The sequence below is a fragment of the Geospiza fortis genome, unplaced genomic scaffold (assembly GCF_000277835.1).
Source record: "Geospiza fortis unplaced genomic scaffold, GeoFor_1.0 scaffold361, whole genome shotgun sequence".
In the NCBI taxonomy this organism is placed as follows: domain Eukaryota; kingdom Metazoa; phylum Chordata; class Aves; order Passeriformes; family Thraupidae; genus Geospiza; species Geospiza fortis.
Window position 1 is genome coordinate 4,304,877 of NW_005054356.1, and position 24,832 is coordinate 4,329,708.

Here is a 24,832-nt window from a genome sequence, read left to right on the forward strand (position 1 = left end):
TGGCTGGGGTTTTTATTGGGGTTTCAGGACCTACCTCCTGCCATCCACTCCATTTAAGTAATGATGACCAAAGCCCAGTTCACTTCTCAAAGATTAACAGCTTGCTGGAAATATTTGACTGTCTGAGAACAGAACTGAAGGATGCTGCAGCATGTTCCTCGCTCCCAGGAAAGCCCCTAAGGCCAGGATTGATGCTGTCAATTAGAGGATTAAAATCCCAGTGTGTCCCAGTGCAGAGGTGGCTGAATTCCAGTGGGGAGAGAGCAGTTTAAAGCCAAGGACACATGGCTTTGGCAGCAGGATGGAAACTGGCTTAAAGCTGCTGTGAAATCATCATGACTTATTATTATGGGATCCTGACATCTTGCAGAGAAGCAGCACTAAATTATTTGGCACTGCTGTTTTTTGGAAATCCAGGAGCAGCAGGAGCAGGGGCTCAGGGAAGGTCCTGCTGTGGCTGGTGGCTTGGCCTGGGCATGGCAGCCCAGGGTGCAGGGCTGTGTGTGCACAGGTGTTTGTGTCACTGCACACAGGGTGGTTTTCTTCTTACACCCATCCTCCTGCTTGTTGTCTCCATGCACATTTGATCTTTCGTTCAGGGCATTAAGGTCGGCAGCAGAGACCTGTTGAATTTGCATCCTTGTCCCTCTCACCCTCCCCTTTCCGTTCGCTAAATCCTTGATCACACTCGGTGGGATTGCTGGGGCTGTCCTGTGCAGGGCCAGGAGTTGCACTTCAATGATCCTGGTGGGTGCCTGCCAACTCAGAATATTCTATGATTAAGTGGTCACTTAAAAACACCAATTTCACCAGCTCTTTCTGCTCCTCACAGCCTCCCATGCCCAGCACTGAAGCTCAGCAGCACTGTCAGATCCTTTCTCTCCCTGCAAGGTTTGCTCCAGCCTGGCAGGGCAGGGATTAGAGCTTGGACCGGCTCCTCTAGTCACAAACATGTGCTCCAGCCCTCAGGGCATGGCAACAACCTCTCGTCCTCCCTTTTTTCCTATGGGAAAGGCCTGCCCTGGTGTAGGTGTCCATCTCCTGGAGGTTCCATGCCTGCCTTTTACGGTGACGTTTAGCTCTGCCCCAGCCCCGGGCTGCTCCTGCCGCCTGGGGCTGGTCTCGGCTCTGGGATCCCATTCCTCAGGCGTTTAACTCTTTGCCTATAAAACACAGGAGGTACAGCTGGGATGGCGCCGAGCTCAGGGCCCTGGGGGACGCTGAGCTGGGCTTGGATTTCACTTCTACACGAGGTGGGTGCCAGGGGAGCCAGAGCCCGAGTGCCTGTGCAGGGCTGGCCCTCCACCACCCTGCTGCGCCTCTTTAATTCAAGTGGTGACTCACAGCCTGGAACACTTAGGTAGATGTCATATGCAGCTAATGAGTGGTATTTTTCAGTGTTCATTTTACTTATTGTATTATATTATATTATATTTTGATTTATAATTATATATACAGTGCATTCCTTTCCTGGGCTCCAGGCATCCTTGCCAAAATTAAAAAGTACAGTTAGCAAAATTAAAGCCAGCAGAAGCTCAGAGCTCTCTGTGAGAAATAACCAGTCAAAGCAACTCTTTTTTTCTACCAATTCTTCATATATTGTCTGTTCTCCTTGCATTTCCTTCCCATGAACCTCTGCATGAGGAGAGCAGCCCCTGCACCAAGCTCTTGGCCCCACAACAGCAATGCAGAGAGCAACAAAACAGCTCCAACTCATTCTTCAGATCCAGGAGCAGCATTTGTTTGTATTTTCAAGTATTCCAAATACTTCTGCATTGTACTCCTGGAGCTTTTACTGCTGGGAGGAATTGTGTGTAATCCTTAGGAGGGATTTGCAAGTGCTGGTGAGAAGGGGCACAGTGAAGCATCACCCTGTTCTCTGGAAACCCTTCTTGGTCAAGGAAATCCAGTTTGCTGTGAGCAGGATTTGAGGGGCTGGGGTGGGGTTTCTGGAGAGTTGAGGTGCCAGTAATGTATTCTCAAGGTTAATCATACTTGATTATATGCAAATAGCTATTGCCCACTACCACACATGATCAGAACCTCCAGGGACAAATTCCTGACGCTGGATGTGCACAATGGGATCTTTAGGATCGAGGTTTGCAGAATGAGCAGGGATGAGGTGGCGGAACAGGCAGGGCATGGTTGGCACTGGGTGTTTGCCAAGCCAGGTGCAGACCCTGCTGTGCTGTCCCTGTGGTGCTCCTGAGGACACAGTCACCTGCTGGGGGAACGTCCTGTTGCTCCCACCTCTCTCTGCTCATCCCCAGCCTAAGCAGGCCAGTAGAATTCCAAGGACTGGCATTACCTTGCCATGTAAAATACACTGAGAAAGTCGCTGGGTTTTGCTGGATTTTGCAGTTTGGGAATGTTTGTGCTCAGGCTGGAGGTGGGTCTGTGCCATGAACAGCAGCTGGCAAAGCTGAGAGCAGAGGGCTGGTCCCTCTCACCCTGAATTTCATGCTTCAGGCACAGCTTCCCTTCTCACCAGGTACTGCTGGTTAGGGAGGTCACACTCACCGTGGGTTCATGTGCTAGGGAGAGTTTTGCTTTCTCTGGGACAGATTTAGACTCTCATTTAATAAGCGCAATTATAGCTGCTGTTTTGGTGTGTTGATGAAGCTTCCAGATGGCTAATTGTGTGTCTTGAAGGAAAAAAGAAACTCAGCATCTGATGTATCCAAATCCAACAGAGAACAATACCTCTGGCTCTGGGACCGCCAGATTCCCCATTTTAAAAAATAGATGTTGCCTTTGATGTGGTATAATGGCCTAAGAATTTATCCATACATCAACTGAGACAGGAGTATAAGAGGCATGTGAGGATTTCACCCATGGGAGGATGCTTTGGTTAGTGCAGCGAGCCCTGGACTGTCCAGCAGGCAGGCAGCTGCATTCCGGGTGCAGGTCCTGCCCAGGGCCCTGCCAGGCTGTGTGCCCAGAGCCCTGCCAGGCTATGTGTGTGCCCAGAGCCCTGCCAGGCTATGTGTGTGCCCAGAGCCCTGCCAGGCTATGTGTGTGCCCAGAGCCCTGCCAGGCTATGTGTGTGCCCAGAGCCCTGCCAGGCTATGTGTGTGCCCAGAGCCCTGCCAGGCTATGTGTGTGCCCAGAGCCCTGCCAGGCTATGTGTGTGCCCAGAGCCCTGCCAGGCTATGTGTGTGCCCAGAGCCCTGCCAGGCTATGTGTGTGCCCAGAGCCCTGCCAGGCTATGTGTGTGCCCAGAGCCCTGCCAGGCTATGTGTGTGCCCAGAGCCCTGCCAGGCTATGTGTGTGCCCAGAGCCCTGCCAGGCTATGTGTGTGCCCAGAGCCCTGCCAGGCTATGTGTGTGCCCAGAGCCCTGCCAGGCTATGTGTGTGCCCAGAGCCCTGCCAGGCTATGTGTGTGCCCAGAGCCCTGCCAGGCTATGTGTGTGCCCAGAGCCCTGCCAGGCTATGTGTGTGCCCAGAGCCCTGCCAGGCTATGTGTGTGCCCAGAGCCCTGCCAGGCTATGTGTGTGCCCAGAGCCCTGCCAGGCTATGTGTGTGCCCAGAGCCCTGCCAGGCTATGTGTGTGCCCAGAGCCCTGCCAGGCTATGTGTGTGCCCAGAGCCCTGCCAGGCTATGTGTGTGCCCAGAGCCCTGCCAGGCTATGTGTGTGCCCAGAGCCCTGCCAGGCTATGTGTGTGCCCAGAGCCCTGCCAGGCTATGTGTGTGCCCAGAGCCCTGCCAGGCTATGTGTGTGCCCAGAGCCCTGCCAGGCTATGTGTGTGCCCAGAGCCCTGCCAGGCTATGTGTGTGCCCAGAGCCCTGCCAGGCTATGTGTGTGCCCAGAGCCCTGCCAGGCTATGTGTGTGCCCAGAGCCCTGCCAGGCTATGTGTGTGCCCAGAGCCCTGCCAGGCTATGTGTGTGCCCAGAGCCCTGCCAGGCTATGTGTGCCAGGGCCCTGCCAGGCTGTGTGCCCATTGCCCTGCCAGGCTGACTGCCCTCAGCAGCCCCCTCTGAGCCCTTCCCCTGCTCCAAGCAGGACCTGTGGGGTGCTCCCACCCACTGACCACTGCCCGGCCCACGGGAACCTGTGCTGCCTCTTCATGGGGCTGCAGCTTCCATAATTACTGAGCTGGGAACTTAATTAATTCCTTAATTATATTGGAACAGTGATCAGAGTTTTTATAACTTAACCATAACCCAAGGGTCCTTCCATCCTGTGCTCTTCCGGAAACTGGCTCTGGTGTGGGGCCGTACAGAGGAGCAGTGGCTGGGCTGGGCTGGGCTGTGCTGCCAGCCAAGGCGTTTGCTGGCCCCTGTAGCTGGCACCAGCTGTGCCCTCACCCCAGCCTGCCCACAGGGCATTTGCCAGCCTGGCTCTGTGCTTGCCTCGGGCCCAGCCTGGTCCCAAGGAGCCAGCCAGCCTTTGTCCAGCTATTCCACTGCTGGTGTCAGCGTGAATAAACCATGTTCCTTTTAAGCCACCACAACTCCTGACAGCTACAGTGCTGTAAATAAAGCAGCTAACGCAGATGCTAATATTAATTCTCATGACCCAGTTGTGCTGCACTAATGGTATCTGGGTTACCAGCCAGCCAAGACAAGAGCACAAATATTTAGCCTGTCTCAGTCTGTTACACCAAAAAAAGCAAGCATTTGAAGATATTAATTTCTAGAGCTACATGTCAGATGTGCCCTCCATTAGGAAAAGGCACAAGGAAGCTCTGAAAAAGTCGCAGAAATCCATGTTTAGTGGTGGTTAGCAGTTAAGGCATGCTGGCCATGCACAGGGTGATGCCAGCACCTCATGCTGTGCTGCAAACGTGCTGTGACATCCTCGGGTCGGGGCTGGTCCTGTCCAGGCCTGGGCATGCATCACACAGGATGACACTGCAGGGGGACGTGTGCTGTGTGCAGGGCTGAGAGCTGTGTTGGGGTTTTTAAAGCAATGTTTAAGACATTAGTTAGCGATGTTAGGCTTTCAGGATAATCATCCATTTAGCCCTCTCCAGCTGCAGCTGCTCTCTCCTTGATCATCCCTTTGGTTTCTGCCCAGGAAAGCTCCATGATATTCAGCTTTTTCTGGAGTCATCCAAAGACTGTCAGGTGTGAAAAGCTTTTGGGAGAAACATGGCTGTTGTCATCCAGCCTCATGCAGCTGGAATGAAGCAGCTAGGCCGTTCCAGGCTGTCTTGGCACTGTGGCACAGCCTGGGGCAGCTGTTCAGGCACCAGGGCTGCTGCACCCCAGCTGTCTGGTACTGGCTGTATCTGTATTGCTGCTGCTGCTTTGCACAGCCTCTCCAGAAGGGCCAGGCTCACGGCCTCACTGATCAGCACCAGGTTTCTTTCTCCTCACAGCCATGCAACAAAATGCAGGAGTGTGAGAGCAGCTTTCAGCCTGGGCACAGCCAATTGCAGGGCAGAGTTACTGCCACAGGTGTGTGGGCATGGGCTTGGGCTCTGTCATAAAGAATTAGCAGGACAGCTCTTCCTGCAAAGAACTCGGTGCATTTACTCGAGCCAGCTGACTGAAGCCAGGGGACAGCCAGGGGTGCATGTGGGACAGGTGTTTGTGTTTTCTATCATAGCTGACCCTGCGGCTGCACAGAGGCAGAACTGAGCTGCTCGCAGCAGGCTTGGAGGCCTAATTAGGCTCCTAGTGTTCTGTAAAGTTCACTCCGCTGCTCGGTGGAGGACAGTTTAGGATAAGCATAATAGGATTACTGCTGCTATATGCAGCTGCCTAAGCCAGGAAGTCCTGGTAATGGGCCTTTACCCAGAAGGAAAATCGTTTCAGAGGATGCTTTTTATAACCCGCAGTTACGCAGGCTGTGAGTGCTGGGAAGGGTGTCCTGAGCCCCAGCCAGCCCAGGTGAGCCCTGGGGGACAGCACATGTTCTGTCACACCAGGGTTTGCCACTGACAGCCGCAGCCAGCCCCTGCAGCACCAAGTCCTGAGCCCTGCTCAGCCTGTCCCAGGTGCTCCATAGGGAATTTCTGCCTCGAAGGCCACGCTGGGATCCCTCCCGCTCTGAGCAAGGGGCTTCTTCCCACTGACCCCAGCCACTGTGGCATTTGGATGCTGGATTTTATCAATGCTGTATTTTTAACACGTTAGTGGTCGGTGATTTTTGGAGGCAGCTGTTCCAGATGTCGGGAGCACTTGGTTAGCAGGGACACCAGCGGCTGGGCACGGAGCCGGGCTCGGGCAGCCCAGCCCCACACACGGGCTCCTCTCGGGCTCCTGGCACTGCTCGGGGGTTGTTTCATGTTACCCTGGGAGCAGAGGCAGAGCCCAGCTCTGAGCGAGCATTCCCTCTGATGCTGGTCCCCACGAGGCTGATTTCCTTATCCTTCCTTTTCTGCAGCAGCAGGTAATTCACAGATAAAACAATCGGTGCTTATACACACACAGACGGGTAGGAGCTAGTCTTAATCTTTCCAAATCCCTTAATATACCTTATGTATACAGTTTGGAACTTGCAGATTTAGCATGATAGATTGATTTCATGCACTATCTCAATGGAAAATGACATTAGTAACTACGTTCTTTTTTTATATTATTTTTTCCCCTGTCTGAGCTGCTGCAGAGCGCTGGGCTGGGGCCTGTCTGCCCGGGGCACCGCAGCGTGAGGGCAGACCAGGTCCCCTGATTGTGTCTGGTGCTCTTGTCTGGATTATATAAAGCCTAAGATGTGGTACAGCCTTAGGAGAATTGGGCCAAATCACTGCATATGCACTTGAGCATATGTTATAACCAATCACTTGGAATGGTTGTAGTTATTTTTCACAACTCCCCCAAAATGGAGAAAATGGATGAGAATTGAGTGGGTCATGTGGATTGACAGGGGAAGCTGCTATGACAGTTTGAGACAGATGACTCAGGGTTTTGCTTTATGGTTTTCTGCATTTCACCACCAGGAATTTCCAAGGGGTTCTCCGGTAAAAGCAGGCAGGCAAAAACACAGACTCGCCTCATTGGCCATCCCATAGCGAGCCGTGCTCCTGTCCCTGAGCTCTCCTCTCCTCCCCAGCCCTGCCGGCACCCGCGCCACGCCGAGCTGTCCTCTGAGCTGTCCCCAGGCTGTCCCCGAGCTGTCTCAGGGAGTCCAGCTCCCCTTTCCCGTGGGGACAGTGGTGCTCGTTTCTCTTGCAGAGCCCAGGAAATCTTGGCAGCCTCAGCCCAGAGCTGCAGAGCTCCCAGCTGTGTTTGGATACAGGCATTGCATCTCCACTCACGATGCTGTGACTCCACTACAAAGCCTTCCACGTTTCTTGCCTTTGCCTTCAGAAGAAAAAATGTTTCCACTACGTAAATCAAGCTATGGCCAACCCGGACTATTGTTTGGTCTATGTTTTTACGTCCTTTTTAATAATATACATGTCAACTCTGCCATTTCCCATCTGTTAGAAAATGCCTGGGTTTACACATTACCTCATTAGTCTTACTGTCTATCTGGCATTTTTTCCATCCTACAGGCTCGTCACTCCTTTTACATCACTGATTAAATCGTTTGCTTAGGCAATTAGCAATGAGGCTTAGTGTTTTTATACTCCTGGCTCCATAGAAGATGATGGTAGAGGGCTGAGAAAGGGGGAATAAGTAAACTTTTAAGCCTCAAGCTGGGGATATCAGAATGGAGAGCACAAGTATCATATATTTTATGGTGGCACTGTCACAAGCAACAGCAGAGCTGTGGCTTTGTGTCAAGAAACATTGTGCAGAGTTTCTGTGTTTATTTTTCGGTGCAGCCTGAACGGGGAAGAGAAGTAGCCCAGAAACCTCCCGCAGCAAGCAGCCACAGCTGAGGCTGTTCCCTGGGAAAACGAGTCCGGGGTCGTGCCCCGTGCGGGGCAGGGCGGGCACGGGGAGCCCGGGGCAGGGCAGGCACGGCTCGGAGCGCGGCTTTGCCAGGGTTGGATTGCCCTGCTGCGGTGTCACCCGGCGGGGCTGCCACACTCAGGGCTCCACAGCTGCCTCTACACTCTGGGATTTTTGTGCAGGTGTAATTTAACCCAAAGCTCTTGCTTGGCATCACAGTGTTTTACAGGATGACTTTAAAATATGTTTAAACTCCTTCAAATTACAGATTGGCCCCCAAAAATGCTTCCCAAACTGGGGTCTCCCTTTTAAATATAGGCATTGAAGCCTTGGCTGGTCTTTACCTGTGTACCTCGTGGGTGGGGTTTTTCTGGGGACAGTTAAGGACAGCAAGAGACTGTCACAGCTCCAACCTTTACTGCAGCAGCAGGGGACCAATCAACCCTCGAAAGCAGGGCAGGAGGTGGGCATGGCTCCCTCCAGGCTGCCACCAGGTGGATTCAGCACAGTTGGTGGAGCCAGGTGGGTTCCGGGCCTTGCTCAGGACAGCCAGGTGCTGCTGGGTGTGCTGGCACCAGCCCTGTGCAGCAGTGCCCGGGATGGGCTCACAGTCAAGGGGCAGGAGTTCAGCTTTGGGTGTGTAACAGGGACTGGGCTTTTCTGTGAACTCCAGGTGCCACAGACCCCTGTGGAGGTGGGCACAGGGCAGGGCATGGCCAGGTGGGCTGTGCATCCCTTTCACCTGCCGCAGCCTCACGCCCAGGCAGGGCAGCCCTTGGGGCAGGGCTGGGCCGCAGGGCTGCAGCTCAGCCCAGGAGCTCCCTGAGGCAGCAGCAGAGGCACAAACCCCAGTGCCAGGCAGGGAAATCCCGGTGACACCACCTGCCTGGGCAGCAGGAAGGGACTCAGCACTGAGCTGCCACCTGGGCTCCGTCCACTTGGGGCTGGCACGGCCCTTCCTTGCCAGAAAAAGAACACAAACAGAGTTATTTTCTTCAGAATAATAACACAGAGAAACAGTAACAAAGCCAAGAACATTGAGATGGTGACAGCAAGAGCCTGGCTTAAATACCCCAAAATAACATCTGCCAGAGCCTGATTTCAAAGCAGCAGCTGTTGCCTGGAATAAAAACACAAAACTTTCCAAACAGTATTAAGAGTGACAATACGAAAAGCAGCTCTTTAGTGAAAGCTTTCGGGTGCACAAATACGGCCCTGTGCACATGTGAGAAAGGATTTCTACAATTTTTATAAGGTTAATTAATTAGTTTATCTAGCAGGTACATCCAATAGCAGATCAGCTGACCCAGTGACCCATCCTTGGGTCAGCCCCTTGGAGTTGGTCCAGGGGCTTCTTTGCCCCAGTGTGTTTTATGTCTTTTAAGTTCTGGTGAAAAACAAGATTGTTAGAAATTATCTTCTTAAGAATAAGAATAAACAGATTTTAAAGAATGTGTTAGTCAGGGTTAGTTTATTGTGAGAAAAGTCAGGAAAATTACTAGAAACCAGACAACTATAGATTAAAAATCTACAAGGCTACAAATATATGAAAATATATAAAAAGCTAAAAAATCTTTAGGCATCACAGTCACTGCACTGCAAACACAGAGACTTGGTGATTGCTACTTTTTTCTTCAAGGTAATTTTTTTTTAACAATAACACTTATATTTTTGTATGAGAAACTGTCCAATCCCCTCCAAATTTCCCACTTCTTTTACATCTTCCACCATATTTGCATAAAAGGAAATTGGCTGCAATTGTTTTCTGCAACCAGCAAGTTTGGAAGGGGATACAAGATCCAAGTGGGATTCTGGTGAACATCCAAATCTGCAGGGAGAAGTCTTGGAAGAGAAAGGTGAGCCCTGCAAGGTGCACTCCAGGGCCCTTCTCCCAGGCTGCCTTTCACAGGGGCTGAGCATGGTCCCACACTAGTTTTGAGCTCATTTCTTTGGGAATTAATTTTGGTGCAGAGAGGGGAGGTTTCGCAGGAGATGGCACTGAGAGGACACCCACTACACCCTGTATTCCAGTCTTTGGCAATCCCATTTGAGTGAGTTCTGCTCAGGCTGCAGCAGCAGCAGCACACCCAGCATGTGAGGACTGATGGGCTCCCACTCCTGGGCACAGGGAGGGTCCCACATTGTGCCCCCTGCACATGGAGCCAACCCCACCCAGCGTGGCCCCAGCCACTGCTCTTGGCAGCCTCAGCTGTCACCTGACAAAGCCACCCTGCTGTTTGTTGCTGTTTGTGTTAATAATGTTTTGGCAATTTTCAAGAGTTGTTTTATTTCAGAGATTTGAAAGGTAAATTGTCAGGAACTCAGTGCTCTCCCATGGAGAACTGCGACAATCCAGGAGCACAGCTTTGCCACTAATTTTCTTCCTTTGTATCTTCATTACTCCTCTCTTTGGTAACTGGGATCTTTAGTAGGTTTGTGGTTTAACTGGATTTTGGAGCAAAACCTAGAGGAGTAGAAGGGGACGGATTTGATTAAGACATCTCTAAACAGGACCCATCCCTCCCCCTCCTGCCCTGCTGACAAAGTGTGGGGGGTTTTATTTGTTTTCAACAGTATCACCTCTTACACGGCAGCTCTAGTACAGCCAAGTACCTCTTCACACCTCCAAGAGCCGGATGCCAGCCAAAATGCTCCAGTGTGTCTGGTTCGACATCCAGCTTGCCCAGAGCCAGGACAGCTTAGCTGCTGCAGCAGCAGCTCCATGTCTGGCTCGTCCACCCCAGTGAATTCACCCCAGCCTGAGCCCAGCGTGCTGCTGCGGGAGCAGGGTCTGCTCCTGGGAGTGCTGAGCTAAGGAGCCCCTTCCTGAGCAAACCCACCCCTACTCAATAGTCTGATCGAGATGCTTTTGCCCAGAGGACAGCAGAAACCTCATGTCAAAGATTGGAATCTCGTGAAACTTTGCAAAGCAAGCTGATTCTCTAGGGTACTGCCGGGAACAGTATATAAGAGCTTAGTTAAGAAAAATGTTTTCTGTGAGGCATTTTTACCACTGCATTTTTACCACCATCTTTTCTGTGGTTCCCCAGCCAGGCCAGATGATGTTGGCCAGCATGGCACTAAAGTTCAGGATTCACTACTCCCATCTTTTTTTTTTGCCTTGTGCTTTCAGTGGCCACTGCTGAAAGTTACAGTTTAGGAATTTCCATTCCAGGTGGAAATGCTTCAGGAACAGGCTGTAATTTTCATGTAATTTGCACAACTGCATCTTACAACCCTTGAATGTAAGCACAGGAAAAGCTGGGACCAGAGCACAGTTGCTGCTCAGTTACAGAACTGAAGCAAGTTTTTGGTGTGTGCCACAGGCCCCAGCACCCCAGAGCAGGGGTGCCCCAGGCAGTGCTGTTCTTTAACCCTGGCTGGGGGTGGTTTGGTTCCAGCTTATTTCCACTCACCGCTGATATGATTCAATAATCTCTGCCCACTGGATTTTGTTTTTTTAAGTACATGCCTACAATGATCAAAGGATTGTTTCATGTGGTGGGGTGAGCAAAAGAAGTTCTCAAGGTCAAATCCAAAACAGCCTAAAGACTCTGGGATTGGATCTGACCTCCAGTAACAGCAATGAGCCAGGAGAAGATGAGCAGCTCAGGAAGTAGAAAATGAAGCTTTTGAAGCCAATAATGCCCTCTGGCAGTGAGCAATCAATTGACAGAGAAATGGGAAAGAGAGAGAGAGTGGAAAGAAGTCAGACCCTTCTGCCTGGCTGCAGGAAAGGCAGGACATTCATAAATAGAAAGCAGCACATTTTCTCCTTCCTCTTTGTCTCCCAGGGGAGAGTGGCCATGGGAACAGGCACGCTCTGAGCCCGTGGGGCCGGGGCCTGCAGGAGAGAGCAGACTGACACAACCTGCAGCAGGTTAATTGGGACACATGGCCCCAGTGCCACTGCCCTTAGGACTCCTGTTTCTTTCCAGGAAATAAAGGAAAACAATTTGCCAATATGAGCTGCTCTGAGCAGTCTGGCCGCTCAGGACGCCGTGGGAATTGCCAGCTCATTCCTCATTCCATGTAACACATGGAGAGAGAGCCCTCATCTGCCAGGGATGCTCATTCACATCCCTGCCAGACTGCAGCCCTGCAAAGGTTATCCCTAGATCCCTTGATAATTCTTATAAACTTCTTTCCCTGGCATGCTGAGTGGTTTTTCCCTTGTTACTTTGCCTTCTTTAAACAGCTCCCAGTTTGGCCTGGACTTGTTTTCCCCCTCAGCAGTGGGTTTCTGCCTGTGCTGGGCTCACCCTGTGCCTCTTTTCCAGCCCAGTCACGCAGCAGGTGACTGTCACAAGTGCTGCCATTGAGAGATGCTGGGTCCTGCGTGCAAGTGCAAGTGAGGTTCGGCTTTGCTGTTCCAATATCTGCTGCTATGATAATGAGCCAGTCCGATCAGCTCAAATTAAGGGCTCAGGAGGGCTCAGCCCTTCAGAGAAGTACATTCATGACAAGATTAATTTCTACCACCCAGTGTACAGTGTGACACCGTCCTCTATTAACACAGAAACCCTGAATTTAAAAAAAACAACCAAAAGTAACTGAAAAATGCGCTAAAATCCAGTGAGGTGTATAATTTCCCTTAATGTTCAATGCTGCTCTTTGCTATTCTCCACTTGGATTAAAATCAGATATACCACCTGGCGCTGTTCAGCTGCCACTTACAGGAAGCCTTTCTCTTCCCCTCCCCTCTCTGCAATAACCCTTCACCAGAAGGCAGCACACCTGCATTTTCCAAACAGTTCCAGGCGACTTTTATTAGGGGAAAGTGCAAAATATCACTAAGCCAACCACTAAAAATCAAACAGCCCAACCCCTCCAAGAAACAAAACAAACCCCAGCTCTGCTCCCTATCACAATGGCCAGTGGGGCTTTATGGTTCTTTTCCTTCTGTAGAGGCACTTTTCAGGGGGGGAGAGCAGGAGGGGCTGCTCTGGGAGAGGCAGGTGCTGTGGTGCCTGGGCTGTGTGGGGCTGCTGGGATGCAGGGATGCAGGAAAGGCTGGCAAAGCTTTTGGTGGGAGAGCCAAGGGCTGCCCAAGCTGGTGTTAGTTTATCCCCTGGGCTTTGTTCTCGTGTCCGTGTCCAAAGTCAGCAAGCATGGAGTGAATATTCCCAGACTACCAGAGAACACTTCAAAGAGTTTGAGCATTTTCTGAGCTCAAATTGAATTTAAAAAAACCTCAAAAGCAACACAACAATAAACAAACAAACAAAAAAGAAAAAAAAGAAGGAAGAAGAAAAGGCATCCCTACAAAGAACCAAGTATACATCTCCACAGTTCTGTTTCATCTTCTGTATTTATAGCAAGAATGCATCAAAACTCTCATAGTGAGGCAAGATCAAACTCTCTTATTGAACTGCTGATGTAGAACTGCCTTTTATGTTCACACAGATTTGCTGTCCACTGGCACTACTTACCACTTGCTATGGCCCCATGCTAATATGAGTGATTTGTTGCCAAGGATTAGTTTTTAGCAGCTTTTGTAAACAGTTTGTATACAGTTGTTGCTATTTATTAAATATGTGACATCTAATCCAGTGTTTGGTGCTTATAAAGGGAAGAACCATCTGTGCTTGAGATTAAAACACTTCAATCACGTTGTGCCAACGCTGTCAGCGAGGGTTCCATGCTCTGCTCTAGAGAAAAGCCTTGGGAACCCTGGCTTGGGAAGGTGGGCTCCTGCATCAAAGTCCTTTGTCTGACACGAGGTCTGCCTGCCAGACAGGAGGAGGGCTCTGGGCATGGTGGAGAGCTGAGAAGCTGACAAGAAAGAAAAGATTTTAGCAGAATAAAGAACTGGGAGCTGGGAAGGTGCTGAGAGCTTGGAGTGATCCTGCCAGTCTGCTTCCCATCACCTGCAGAAGCTTCATGAGTCTCTTTTGAAAAAAAAAGAAGAATGTTAATATTCAATTTCTTTGCAGGGCACTGCAAGGGTAGCAGCTGTAATCCCTTGTGTGAGCCCGAGGTTTTGCCATCAGTGCAGGAGGTGCCACCAAAGCTCCTCTTGGATCAGGCTGAGTGTCCAGGCAAGCCCTGGTTGGAGGCTGCACCCCAAGGACAGCCTGTGAGGCAGCAGAAATGCCTCAGACTAAATTTTATGCCCTTATTCCAGGCATCGGTTGAAAAAACAAAAAAAAAAAGCCCTCTGAAATGCAGTGGAGGAGCCCCAAGAGCTGCAGCAGGAGCCCAGGGGCAGCAGCAGCTGAGGGAGCTGAAGGCAGCCCTTGGGAACAGCCCAGGGACACCTGGACACCGGACACATGGATACCTGGACACATGGATACCTGGACACATGGACACCTGGACACACAGCTGACAGGGCCCTGCTGGTATCAGGCTCATTCAACAGGAGAGGATTTTGCCCCTGCCTTTCTCTCCTCAGGGATTTACTGCTCCTGCAGGCTTCCCTGTCTCTTCCCAATGCCATTAGTGTGGCTGATGCTGCTAAATGGATTTGCCACTTTTCCTAACACATTTCTGGAAGAAATGTTAAACAGGTCATTGTTTTTTGCAGGCAAAACATCACTTGAGCTCTGTTCTAATTTCCTCTCTATGTGGCAACTCAGGATGGTATCAATGACTCGGTAAATCTCCCTGCAGCAGGACTAATTATGCCTTTTGGTGAGAAAGCAGCAGTGGAACTGGTTTAGTCTTCCAAAGAACTCTACACTATAATATGCAGGACTAATGTGCTTCAGATTTGAAAAGAATTAATATCAATTATTCTCATGCATATTCATGAGAGGAAGACTGGTTTAGCAATCAAGCTAATAGTTTTTTGCTTAATTACATTTAGTTGATTTCATGCTATCTTGGCACATTCCTGACTGAATTTAACCATTAAAAAAAAACCCACCCACAACTACTCCTGCAAACACCAACACTTGGAGCTCAGCATCCCCTGTAAATAGTGTCTGAGGCTGAGCAGACTGCTCGCATGGTGGGAGTGCATCACGAGCATTGTCTCTCCCTGGTGCAGGGTACGATCCCAAAGAATCTTCAAGAGCTGCTCTCAGGCACTCACCTGTGCTGAGGTGGAAGGCAGGCTTCTTTTTGCTTTATATTTTTGCTTTATTTTTTTGCTTTTTCTGAGTCCAAACCTCTGTCTGCTTGAATGCAAGGCAGATGGTGGGAAAGGGAGATGCACCTGAGAGGGGAGCCCATGCCGGGGGGAGGTTCTGTCCGTGCAGGGGTGGGGAGCCTGGCCCCAGTGACAGCTGCAGGGGTGCGGGAGCTGCAGGGGTGCAGGGGCACAGGGGTGCAGAGCAGGCGGGATGCTCCGGCCCTGGGGGCAGTCTGCGCCCGGCTCTGTGTGTGCAGCTCTCCTCCAGGGAAGGGCCGGGCCGTGCAGCACCACGCTGCCCTCCCAGCCTCTCCAAGAGCAGCATTGTGCACAGCAGAGGGTGGGAAGGTGTGAGCAGGGTGAGGCAGGAGAGTCAGCTCGAGGGAAGGGGTTGATGTGGAGTTGGCCCCGGCTCTGCCGGAGGATGCAGCAGGGCTGGGCTGGGCTGGGCTGCAGGGAGGGCTCGCTTTGGGTCTGACCAGGGCTGTAGGGACTGGGATGTCTCCCAGTGGTGCTGCTGACGGGGGTTGCATCATCCTGGGCACAAGGCAAGGCCAGGAGGAAAACGGGAAACTTCAGCTTCCATGTGCCATTCATTTGTTTTCTTTTTTGACTTCCCCCATGCTTGCAGCAGCAGAAATAGGACAGATGCTTCCCTCTCATCCTCTCCTGAGAACTGTCACTGTGCTGATGTCTAAAGGCAGTGTGTGTTTTTCAAGTTTGCCTTTTCAGTATATTCATTCATCTATAATGTTCTTCTCCAGCGCACCATTTACATCTGGGCTTTTCTCTGAAAGAAGACTGACACCATTTATCATTTGATGGGGTTTGATAGCTCTCTGACAACTAAACGTGTTCTTAAGAGTATTAAAGAGTTTACAGCCAGCTCTGCCTCAGGGCGACTCTCTGCCCGCCACCCCTGAGTCAGCAGCTGTAGCTGCAGCTCCCTGGCATTGACATAGGATCAGCACAAGTATCCTCTTTTAACTAAATAGACTTGCTCTCTCAACAGATAAACTTATTACAGCTGTAATTGAAATCAAATAATTAAACATTATTCAATCTTGGCTTTTCCAGGCAAACGTCAAAATTAAGATCTCATATGTTTCCAAAACAAAACACAAGTGACTTTATCTTGATTCTGGTTTTATGGAGGTTATGCTGTGCAGTAGTGCCTAAAGAGGAGTGCAGGGGTTTGCCTTCCTACAGGTTGTGTGTCCTCAGGGAGCTCAGTGTGTGTGCAGGGGCACTCAGGAGCTCAGTGTGTGTGCAGGGGCGCCCAGGGAGCTGGGCTGGCTGTGCAGGGGCCCCCAGGGAGCTCAGTGTGTGTGCAGGGGCGCCCAGGGAGCTGGGCTGGCTGTGCAGGGGCCCCCAGGGAGCTCAGTGTGTGTGCAGGGGCGCCCAGGGAGCTGGGCTGGCTGTGCAGGGGCCCCCAGGGAGCTCAGTGTGTGTGCAGGGGCGCCCAGGGAGCTGGGCTGGCTGTGCAGGGGCCCCCAGGGAGCTCAGTGTGTGTGCAGGGGCGCCCAGGGAGCTGGGCTGGCTGTGCAGGGGCCCCCAGGGAGCTCAGTGTGTGTGCAGGGGCGCCCAGGGAGCTGGGCTGGCTGTGCAGGGGCCCCCAGGGAGCTCAGTGTGTGTGCAGGGGCGCCCAGGGAGCTGGGCTGGCTGTGCAGGGGCCCCCAGGGAGCTCAGTGTGTGTGCAGGGGCGCCCAGGGAGCTGGGCTGGCTGTGCAGGGGCCCCCAGGGAGCTCAGTGTGTGTGCAGGGGCGCCCAGGGAGCTGGGCTGGCTGTGCAGGGGCCCCCAGGGAGCTCAGTGTGTGTGCAGGGGCGCCCAGGGAGCTGGGCTGGCTGTGCAGGGGCACTCAGGGAGCTGGGCTGGCTGTGCAGGGCCTCTCCAGAGCTCAGGGCTCCTGGAGCAGAGGGCTCCCAGGGACCCCATGGGGGCAGCACTTCCAAGGGGCATGGAAAGTGCCAGGTCAGGGAAAACTCCTGAGCAGGAACCAGCAGGACTTAAGGGGTTTGGAGATTCAAGGTCTTACATCTTAACATCCTTCCACGTGAAAAAAGCAGATTAAAGGTTCTCTGTACTTCCCTTGCAGCCATAGCCCCCACTTTGGCCTCAACTTGCCATGATGCAAGAAGCAAGTGTGACCTTTCATTATGGCTTCAGCATTTTCTAGAAAAGACATCCTGCAAGCCCAGTGGTCAGAATCTTGACATCAGAAGATCAGAAGTGACTGTGTTCTGCAAACCCTTTCAGTTTATGAATAATTAGGCATTTTCTAGTGAAGAGATGTTTCCTAAAACAAGTCCCTGTCAATAAATACCACAGACATGTATAGCTGCTGTGAGCAGGAGATGTTATTCCTGTGCAGAATCAAGTAGGGAGGAGACTAAGGAACTCTCCATCTGTTTCTGCACTGTGCAGCACGTGGGATATTGCTGAAAATACACCGTGCTCTGTTTCTCAGAGCCTGGGGAGACAGAGGCTGGCACAGGCGTGGCGGGATGGAGCTGGACAGTCTGACTCAAAGTGTATTGCAGCTTGGGAAAGCTGAGGGGCTGCAGGAAAAATCCCTTGGTAAATGGAGCATATGAATGAAACCTGGTCCTGATGCCAGATTAGTTCTGCAGGCCTTGGTGGAGCTAAAAAAGCACATTAGACAAAACCATTACTGAACTTCTTGATTACATAACAATTTCCTCATCGTATTTCCAAGAATATCGAATCTATATTCAAACACCCTCCTACTCTCTCCCACACACCACCTCTTCTCCTTGCTATATCAGCTTCATTACCAAGTATGAAGACAGAAAAAGTATAGGGCATGTTGCCACGAGCAGAGAGATCTCAGATCTGCTTACCCTGAGATTTTAGAGCCATCTATGGGATTGGGACAGCCAGTTCTCATAAATTTTAATGGCCTTGAAAGTCTCCAGTCTTATGCCTTTATCTCTGCTAGGGTTTTTAGCAGTGCAAAGAAAACAACCAAGCCATAAATGTCAGCAAACCTCGATGCTGGGTCGGTCCCTGCTGCCCCTCTCTGTGCCACCTGCAGGGTGGGCACACACACTGCTCCTGCACAGACAGAGATGGAAACTCCTGAGCAGCCTCCTGCCCCCTTCCCCCGGGAGGAGCACAGACCCTGAGCAATCTCTGGGGCCGCTCTCCCGCAGCAAGCAGGGCCAGCCCCAGGGCGGGTGGTTATTTCCTGAAAGGTGCCGGGTGCAGGTGGCCAGCCCAGCTTTGGGGGGTTTGGAGGAGGTGGGGATTAAAGGCTTCCCAGCATGGCACATCCATCTTGCCTCAGGAAAGAGCAGTTGCACAAACTGGCTACACTTGCTCCCAAAATGAGCCTGCTTGTCTCATTTGCATGTGTAATAACCAGCGTGTGTGTACAATCATGCTAATCACTTCGAGGCAACTGCTTTAAATTCATCCAAAACCCTGCCCTGCCTGTTCTTGGGTTATTTAGCTTCCACAAGGGGACCATAACAGCAATCCAGAGATTCACTCCACCAAAACCATTTTGAAACAGCCAATTAGTGGAGAAGTTTTTTCCTGAAATCCTGTCCATCCTTGCGCCACAAGCCAGGGCCATCATCAGGACTCCTTCCAATACCTTCTGCAAGCAACCTGGTAAAGTACCTGAGGGGATTTTCACAGATTATGGTGTATTGCCACAGGTGAAATGAAGAGTAAATACGGAGAAGCAAAGAGGAAGGGGACTGCAGAGCTTCTGTCATGCACGCTGTTAGTGGGAATGGTCTGAACGTGGCGTGGGGAAAGCCCAGCCTAACCCCTGTCAGCTTCAGGAGCAGCTGCAGGAGGGTCTATGCTGCTCTGCTGAGGGTGCCTGCCCAGCCTGGGCTGTGCTCAGCTCTGGAGCCAGCGTGAGCACACTGGAGAGCACTCATCACAGCTGTGGCTCCATGGTGCAGGGACTGCCTGTGTCACAAATGTGTCCTCGTGTCACTCATTTTAGCTACTGGTGACTCCTGATTTTTTCCTCTGCTTCTGAATTTTAGGCTGCAAGCTTTTCCAATTTTAGTTCTGCATTTTACAGGACATCCAAGTCAGCGGCTCTGGATGCTCCTGCAGGGATGCTGAAGGTGCCTTCCCTGATCCCAATAAGCAGCCCACATGTGCCAGCTATGCCAGAGCCAGACCTGGGACAGGGACAGCTTGCTGCGTGAGTGGGAACATGGACATTTCAGCAGCACTCACAAAATCCAACAGGCCTCTGATGCTGAACTTTCCCATCCCTGTCCCTTCTGCCAGTCCAAGCCTGAGCTCCAGGGACCTTGCTGTGCCTGAGCCTGTTCAGCTTCAGCTCTTTGATTGCCCATCCAAAGTTCTCATGAGCCCAAGGCTGTGTTTAATGCCCTGTAAGGAACCATGGAGGTCAGTGCCACAGGAGGAGGCTCTGTCCCACGCTTCCTTCCATCTCATGCAGCTGTGAGCAGCTGGAGAAGCAGCGACATTTGGGGCCAGTGCTCTGGAACAGGGACCACAGGTGCTTTTCTACATGACTGGAAAAAAGATTTCCAGTTTTGTAAGAGCTGGAGCCTCGTGCACTGCCGAGGGATTGTTTCTGCTCAAGTCAAAATCGGCCCCACTGGCTTTTCTTGTTAAAGAGAAGTGAACCTGTAAGACTAAAGGGAGGAGGAAAGGCCAGGAATGGAATGAAAAGGCTGCCTGTGATGCAGAGCATCCCTAGAGGCCTCCTTTCCCTCCAGCTTTCTGTCTCTCGTTACTGACAGTGGAAAATACAAGAGCTGCCAAGCTAGAGGTTCAGTACAGCCAAGATGGGAAACCTTATTAGAGAGACAGATGGTGATTTCTATAATCTGAAATCCCAGACTGTAAATACTTTGGGACAGAGCCCTGTGCAACTGAACAGTGCTAAAGCCTGACAGCAGCAGCTGGATCCAGTTTTCTGTGCACAACTGCTCCGTGGGTGGCTTTTAGTGGATGGTAGATGCTACCAGGACAAGGTATCTCTTACAGAAGGAGAAGGATGTTCTAAACACTGCTGGAGATACTCCATCGCAGTTTTATGTGCTTTCCAATTGAAAAGCGCCTTGAATAACTGAGGACAATCAACTCACATTTAGAAGTTTTTCTTAGCCTGAGAAGATTCCCAAAGATGTGGTTGCAGGAGATGAGTAAGGGGGAAAATCTGTGTCTTGGGAGCACAAGTGACATCTTGCTGCAGCTTGTGGGAGAAATGATAAATGTCTGTCTCTGTTCATTGCCTAGCTTTGTGGCTAAATCTCCTAAACCAAAATCAAATTTTACCCTTAGATCTCCAGTTAATTTATTTATATTCATCTGGCATTGCCTTGATCTTCAAAGCAGGAAGGTATATCAAAGGAAGCAGAAGGTTTGACACCAATTACTGCTGCTGGATGCCATTCACTGCATAAAGATGGAGTGGTAATATTTACACTGAAAGTGAAGGAGATAAAACCCAACAGGTACACACATTTAAGCCTACAAATAAGCCCTTCTGTGTATAGTGGGCAGAGATAAAGCCAAGCAAAACTAATTGAAATTACCATTGCAAATATCCCAAACACCTTCAGAAATGGTGGGTTGAAAACAAAGTGACAGCAAAACCACCAAAAGAACCTTCTAGGAAAGCAAATCAGGCTCTCTGCTTCTCAGGGGTAGCGCCTGGTCTCCAGGAGATGGTTTTTGAAACAAGCCACCATGAAGAAGTAATTAACATCTAAATATCCCCACACTTCACCATGAGACACTTGATTTACATTTTATTCTCTTGAGTTTGAGATGTGTGAGGCCCCCAGTGACTGGATCTGCCCTGCCTTGGCTGTCTCAATGCTGTCCAATTTGGTTTGCTCAGATGCTTGCTCTCTCCTCCAGAAAACTCAAAATGGCTTAGAAAGCTTAGTGAAGTTTCCATGTTTTTCACAACCATCAAGAACTGAATTAGAGATGAGTCATTAAACAAGAGTGTATTATTTGTATGCTATGTAGTAGAATTGCACACACATCTCTGTAATTAGCCATCAGCACCCCAAATTACAGCAGTAACCATTCATTAAATAGAGGACATCGCTCTGATCAAATCATGTATTCACAATTGCATTCCTTCTTGCTTAAATTTCAGAGCTTGTTGTCCAGATGGGCCTTGTTGGGCACCTAATTAGTAGTTAATCCAAAGCTCCTGCTGCTTCACAGCCCTCCTGGCATCCTAGCTGTTCCTTACGTGTTCCTTGACTGCACAGAGATGAAAGCACAGGAGTCAAAGTAGAGGCTTTATCTCCTTTATGCAACTGCCATAACTAAAACAGCTTCCAAAATAAACTCAGCTCAGGATGCATTGGTTATCTGACTTGTGTGCTCTGAGCAAAATGGGTCTTGCAACGTGTGAGTGAAAATGCAGCCATGTGGTAACGGCAGCAAGAGACAGCCTCATGTATTCTGAGATTAATTCACTGTTTTCTCTTTCCTTTCCAGATTTTGGCAATCATTTCCATAATGTTTATTGTGCTATCTACAATTGCCTTGTCCCTTAACACACTTCCTGAGCTACAAGGCATGGATGAATTTGGGCAGACCACAGATAACCCCCAGCTGGCCCACGTGGAAGCGGTGTGCATTGCGTGGTTTACCATGGAATACCTCCTGCGCTTCCTCTCCTCCCCGAAGAAATGGAAGTTTTTCAAAGGCCCGCTGAACGCTATAGATTTGCTGGCTATCTTACCCTACTATGTTACTATCTTCCTCACAGAATCCAATAAAAGTGTACTTCAGTTCCAAAATGTACGAAGAGTGGTCCAAATATTTCGGATCATGAGGATACTCCGGATTCTAAAACTGGCCCGGCACTCCACGGGTTTGCAGTCCTTGGGGTTTACACTGAGGAGGAGTTACAATGAACTTGGATTACTCATCTTGTTTCTGGCTATGGGCATTATGATCTTCTCCAGTTTAGTGTTTTTTGCAGAAAAGGATGAGGATGATACAAAATTCAAGAGCATTCCAGCTTCTTTCTGGTGGGCAACAATCACCATGACAACAGTAGGCTATGGAGACATTTACCCCAAAACTCTTTTGGGTAAAATAGTAGGAGGACTGTGCTGCATCGCTGGTGTGCTGGTGATAGCTCTTCCCATCCCAATTATTGTCAATAACTTCTCAGAGTTTTACAAAGAGCAGAAGAGGCAGGAGAAAGCCATTAAGCGCAGGGAAGCTCTTGAAAGAGCAAAAAGAAATGGCAGTATTGTTTCCATGAACATGAAGGATGCATTTGCCCGTAGCATAGAACTCATGGACATTGTGGTTGAAAAGAATGGAGAAAGCATAGCCAAAAAGGATAAAGTTCAGGACAATCATTTATCTCCAAGCAAATGGAAATGGACCAAGAGAACACTCTCTGAAACTAGTTCTAGTAAATCTTTTGAAACTAAGGAACAAGGATCCCCAGAAAAAGCCAGGTCATCTTCAAGTCCCCAACACCTGAACGTCCAACAGCTCGAGGACATGTACAACAAAATGGCAAAGACTCAGTCCCAGCCAAACCTTATCACTAAAGAGTCGAGTCAAGCTGGAAAGCAAAAGGAAGAGCTGGAAATGGAAACCCTTCCAGGCCCCATGGTGCCGCTGCTGGCGACGCGCACGGATGGCATCGTGGACATGAGGAGCATGTCCAGCATCGACAGCTTCATCAGCTGCGCCGCCGAGTTCCCCGACCCCGCGCGCTTCCCGCACAGCCCGCTCACCGCCCTGCCCTGCAAGGGGGGCATCGGCATCCCCCAGGAGCAGGGCAGGCCCGAGGGCAGCACTGCCAGGTACGTGGACATGAACCCCAGCTCCGAAAGCAGCCACCGCTCTGCTTTCTTCATTGAAAGTCCCAAAAGCTCCATTAAGGCCAGTAACCCTTTAAAACTAAGATCTCTCAAAGTCAACTTCATGGAAGAGGACACCAGCACATTCGTACCAGCATCAAATGTACTGAGAACATACCCAGACCCTCTCAAGAGCCGGGGAGCTGCTGCTGCTGCCACAGACACTTCCTTACTCTCTGACAGGTCTCTCATGAGCCCAGAAACGTCAATCTACACAACTGCAAGCGCGAGAACCCCCCCAAAGTCACCAGAGTCCCAGGCAGCCATAGCTTTCAACTTCCACGATGCTGGTATACACAAATACATCGATGCTGACACTGATGATGAAGGTCAGCTGATGTATGACTCAAGTCCTCCTGGAAATGCAAGTCCCAAGTACAGTGTTGCAAGCAGTGGCTATCTAAAGCAAAAGGACCATGTTTATAGAACAGAGAAGAACCATCTAGAAGCTGCTGCTTTACCCACCTCCCCTAAGCTGATAGGGCAGAACTGCATTTACTCTATGGAAGGTATCACTGGAAGAACCCAGGGCAATCAGGAGACTGTCAGACTAGAAAATCACATTTCCCCAGAAGTCCATGTATTACCAGGCAGCGGAGGACATGCTAACACACATGATCAAAGCATCTGAGGTGGGGTCTGAAAGAACTTACTGAGAATTTAGAGGAATATCTTCACAGGCAACACAAACAAAAGAGCTTCTGCATGGCATGAACTTGGCTGAAACAAGCCACCTGTTTCTAAAAGTCTGGGGGAGGTCCAGTGTGGGTTTGTGAAAATGTCCTTCTCTGAAACAACTCTAAAGACATTGCCCACATCAGTCAAAAAAATGATTGCAAATCATGATCACACATTGATCTCCTTTCATGTTGTCCAGTGAAGCCAATGTGACCAAATATCCATCCATTCCCCTTGAATGCTGGAGCTCCTTTTGGAAATATTAACATCTGATTTGCATTAGTTCCATAAAGGATGCCAAGGCAGCCAGATTTGAACTCTGGAATAAATTGCTGGGGTTGGTATAAAGCTTTCAAAAACACAATGCTCACTGCTTCAAGGCAGCGGCTCCCCATCTACAGCTTTCTCTGATGGATATTATGTTTAAAGGTAACAGGGAACACTTACATTATTGGAAAATCCAAGCAAAAAGCATTTGAAACAATTAACGGTCTAGAGAAACCAATTCTTAAAATGCTCTTTGTGTGTTTAACAATCTGATATCCTGTAGGACCTGATGTTTTCTTTTGAAATATTAGCAGGGTGAGTTGCACCACTTGTATCTAATTTCAAACATGCCCTAGGACATAGTGAGACTTGCACTTGCCCTCGCCTAGAAGCCGGTGCCTGCCCCAGGGCCAGCGTGGCCCGGGAGGGCCGCAGGAGCCATGCAGAAGCAGGAGTCCTGCCCGGGAGGAGCCGTGCCCGCCCTGCCCGTGCCAGGCACGGCCGAGCCCGCCCGGGGCCGGGAGAGGAGCAGGCTGGTCCGGAGCTTTTTGCGCCCGAGCAGCGCAGTGAAAGATATGCAAGTGTTACATAAATATGCAAAAAGAGGGATTCGGTAGTGACCCGTGCCAGGCCTGGCTGTGCTCCCTGTCGCCACGAGGTCAGGCAGCAGAGGCTCCTGCAGGGCTGTGGCACGAAGCAGCCGTGAGAGGCAGGGGGAATACGGCCGGAGAATCAGGCCTGACGTTTTAATAACATCCAGTCATTTTTAGATGAAACAAGAAAATAAAGAGGAAAGGGGGAAAAAAAAGAGATCTGACCATTTAAAGTGAACAGAACTAGCAGCCACCAGCCTAGGTTTTTAAAATATTATTGTTTCAATAAAGTTATGTCAAATTGCGTAGGAAATAATTTGTCTTTGGTTTTTAATCTCGGGGTGGGGGGGAAAAGCACTTTATGTTGACTTTTTGTTGTCGTTGTTGCAATGCTGGAGTAGGATAGCAGAGTGTAACAATCAAGCACTTTAACCAAGCACTACTTTAATTTGTGCCTCTTGTTGTGACTGTGATTTGTTACAGGCCTGTAGCAAGTCACAACTTGTCCTGTGATAACTGTGATGGTAACCTTTTATGTTGTTCTCTGTTTCT

At 50.2% G+C, this 24,832-nt stretch overlaps 1 protein-coding gene across 1 annotated transcript in view; it reads left to right on the top strand.

Moving 5' to 3' along the window:
* Positions 1 to 24,391, top strand: part of KCNB1 (potassium voltage-gated channel subfamily B member 1) — a 93,646-nt gene extending 69,255 nt beyond the window's left edge. Inside the window, exon 2 of the mRNA XM_005423644.2 lies at positions 21,352 to 24,391. Coding sequence (XP_005423701.1) covers positions 21,352 to 23,373 — 2,022 coding nt within the window. The 3' untranslated portion in view covers positions 23,374 to 24,391. The remainder of the gene's footprint in view (positions 1 to 21,351) is intronic.
* Positions 24,392 to 24,832: the final 441 nt, after the last annotated feature.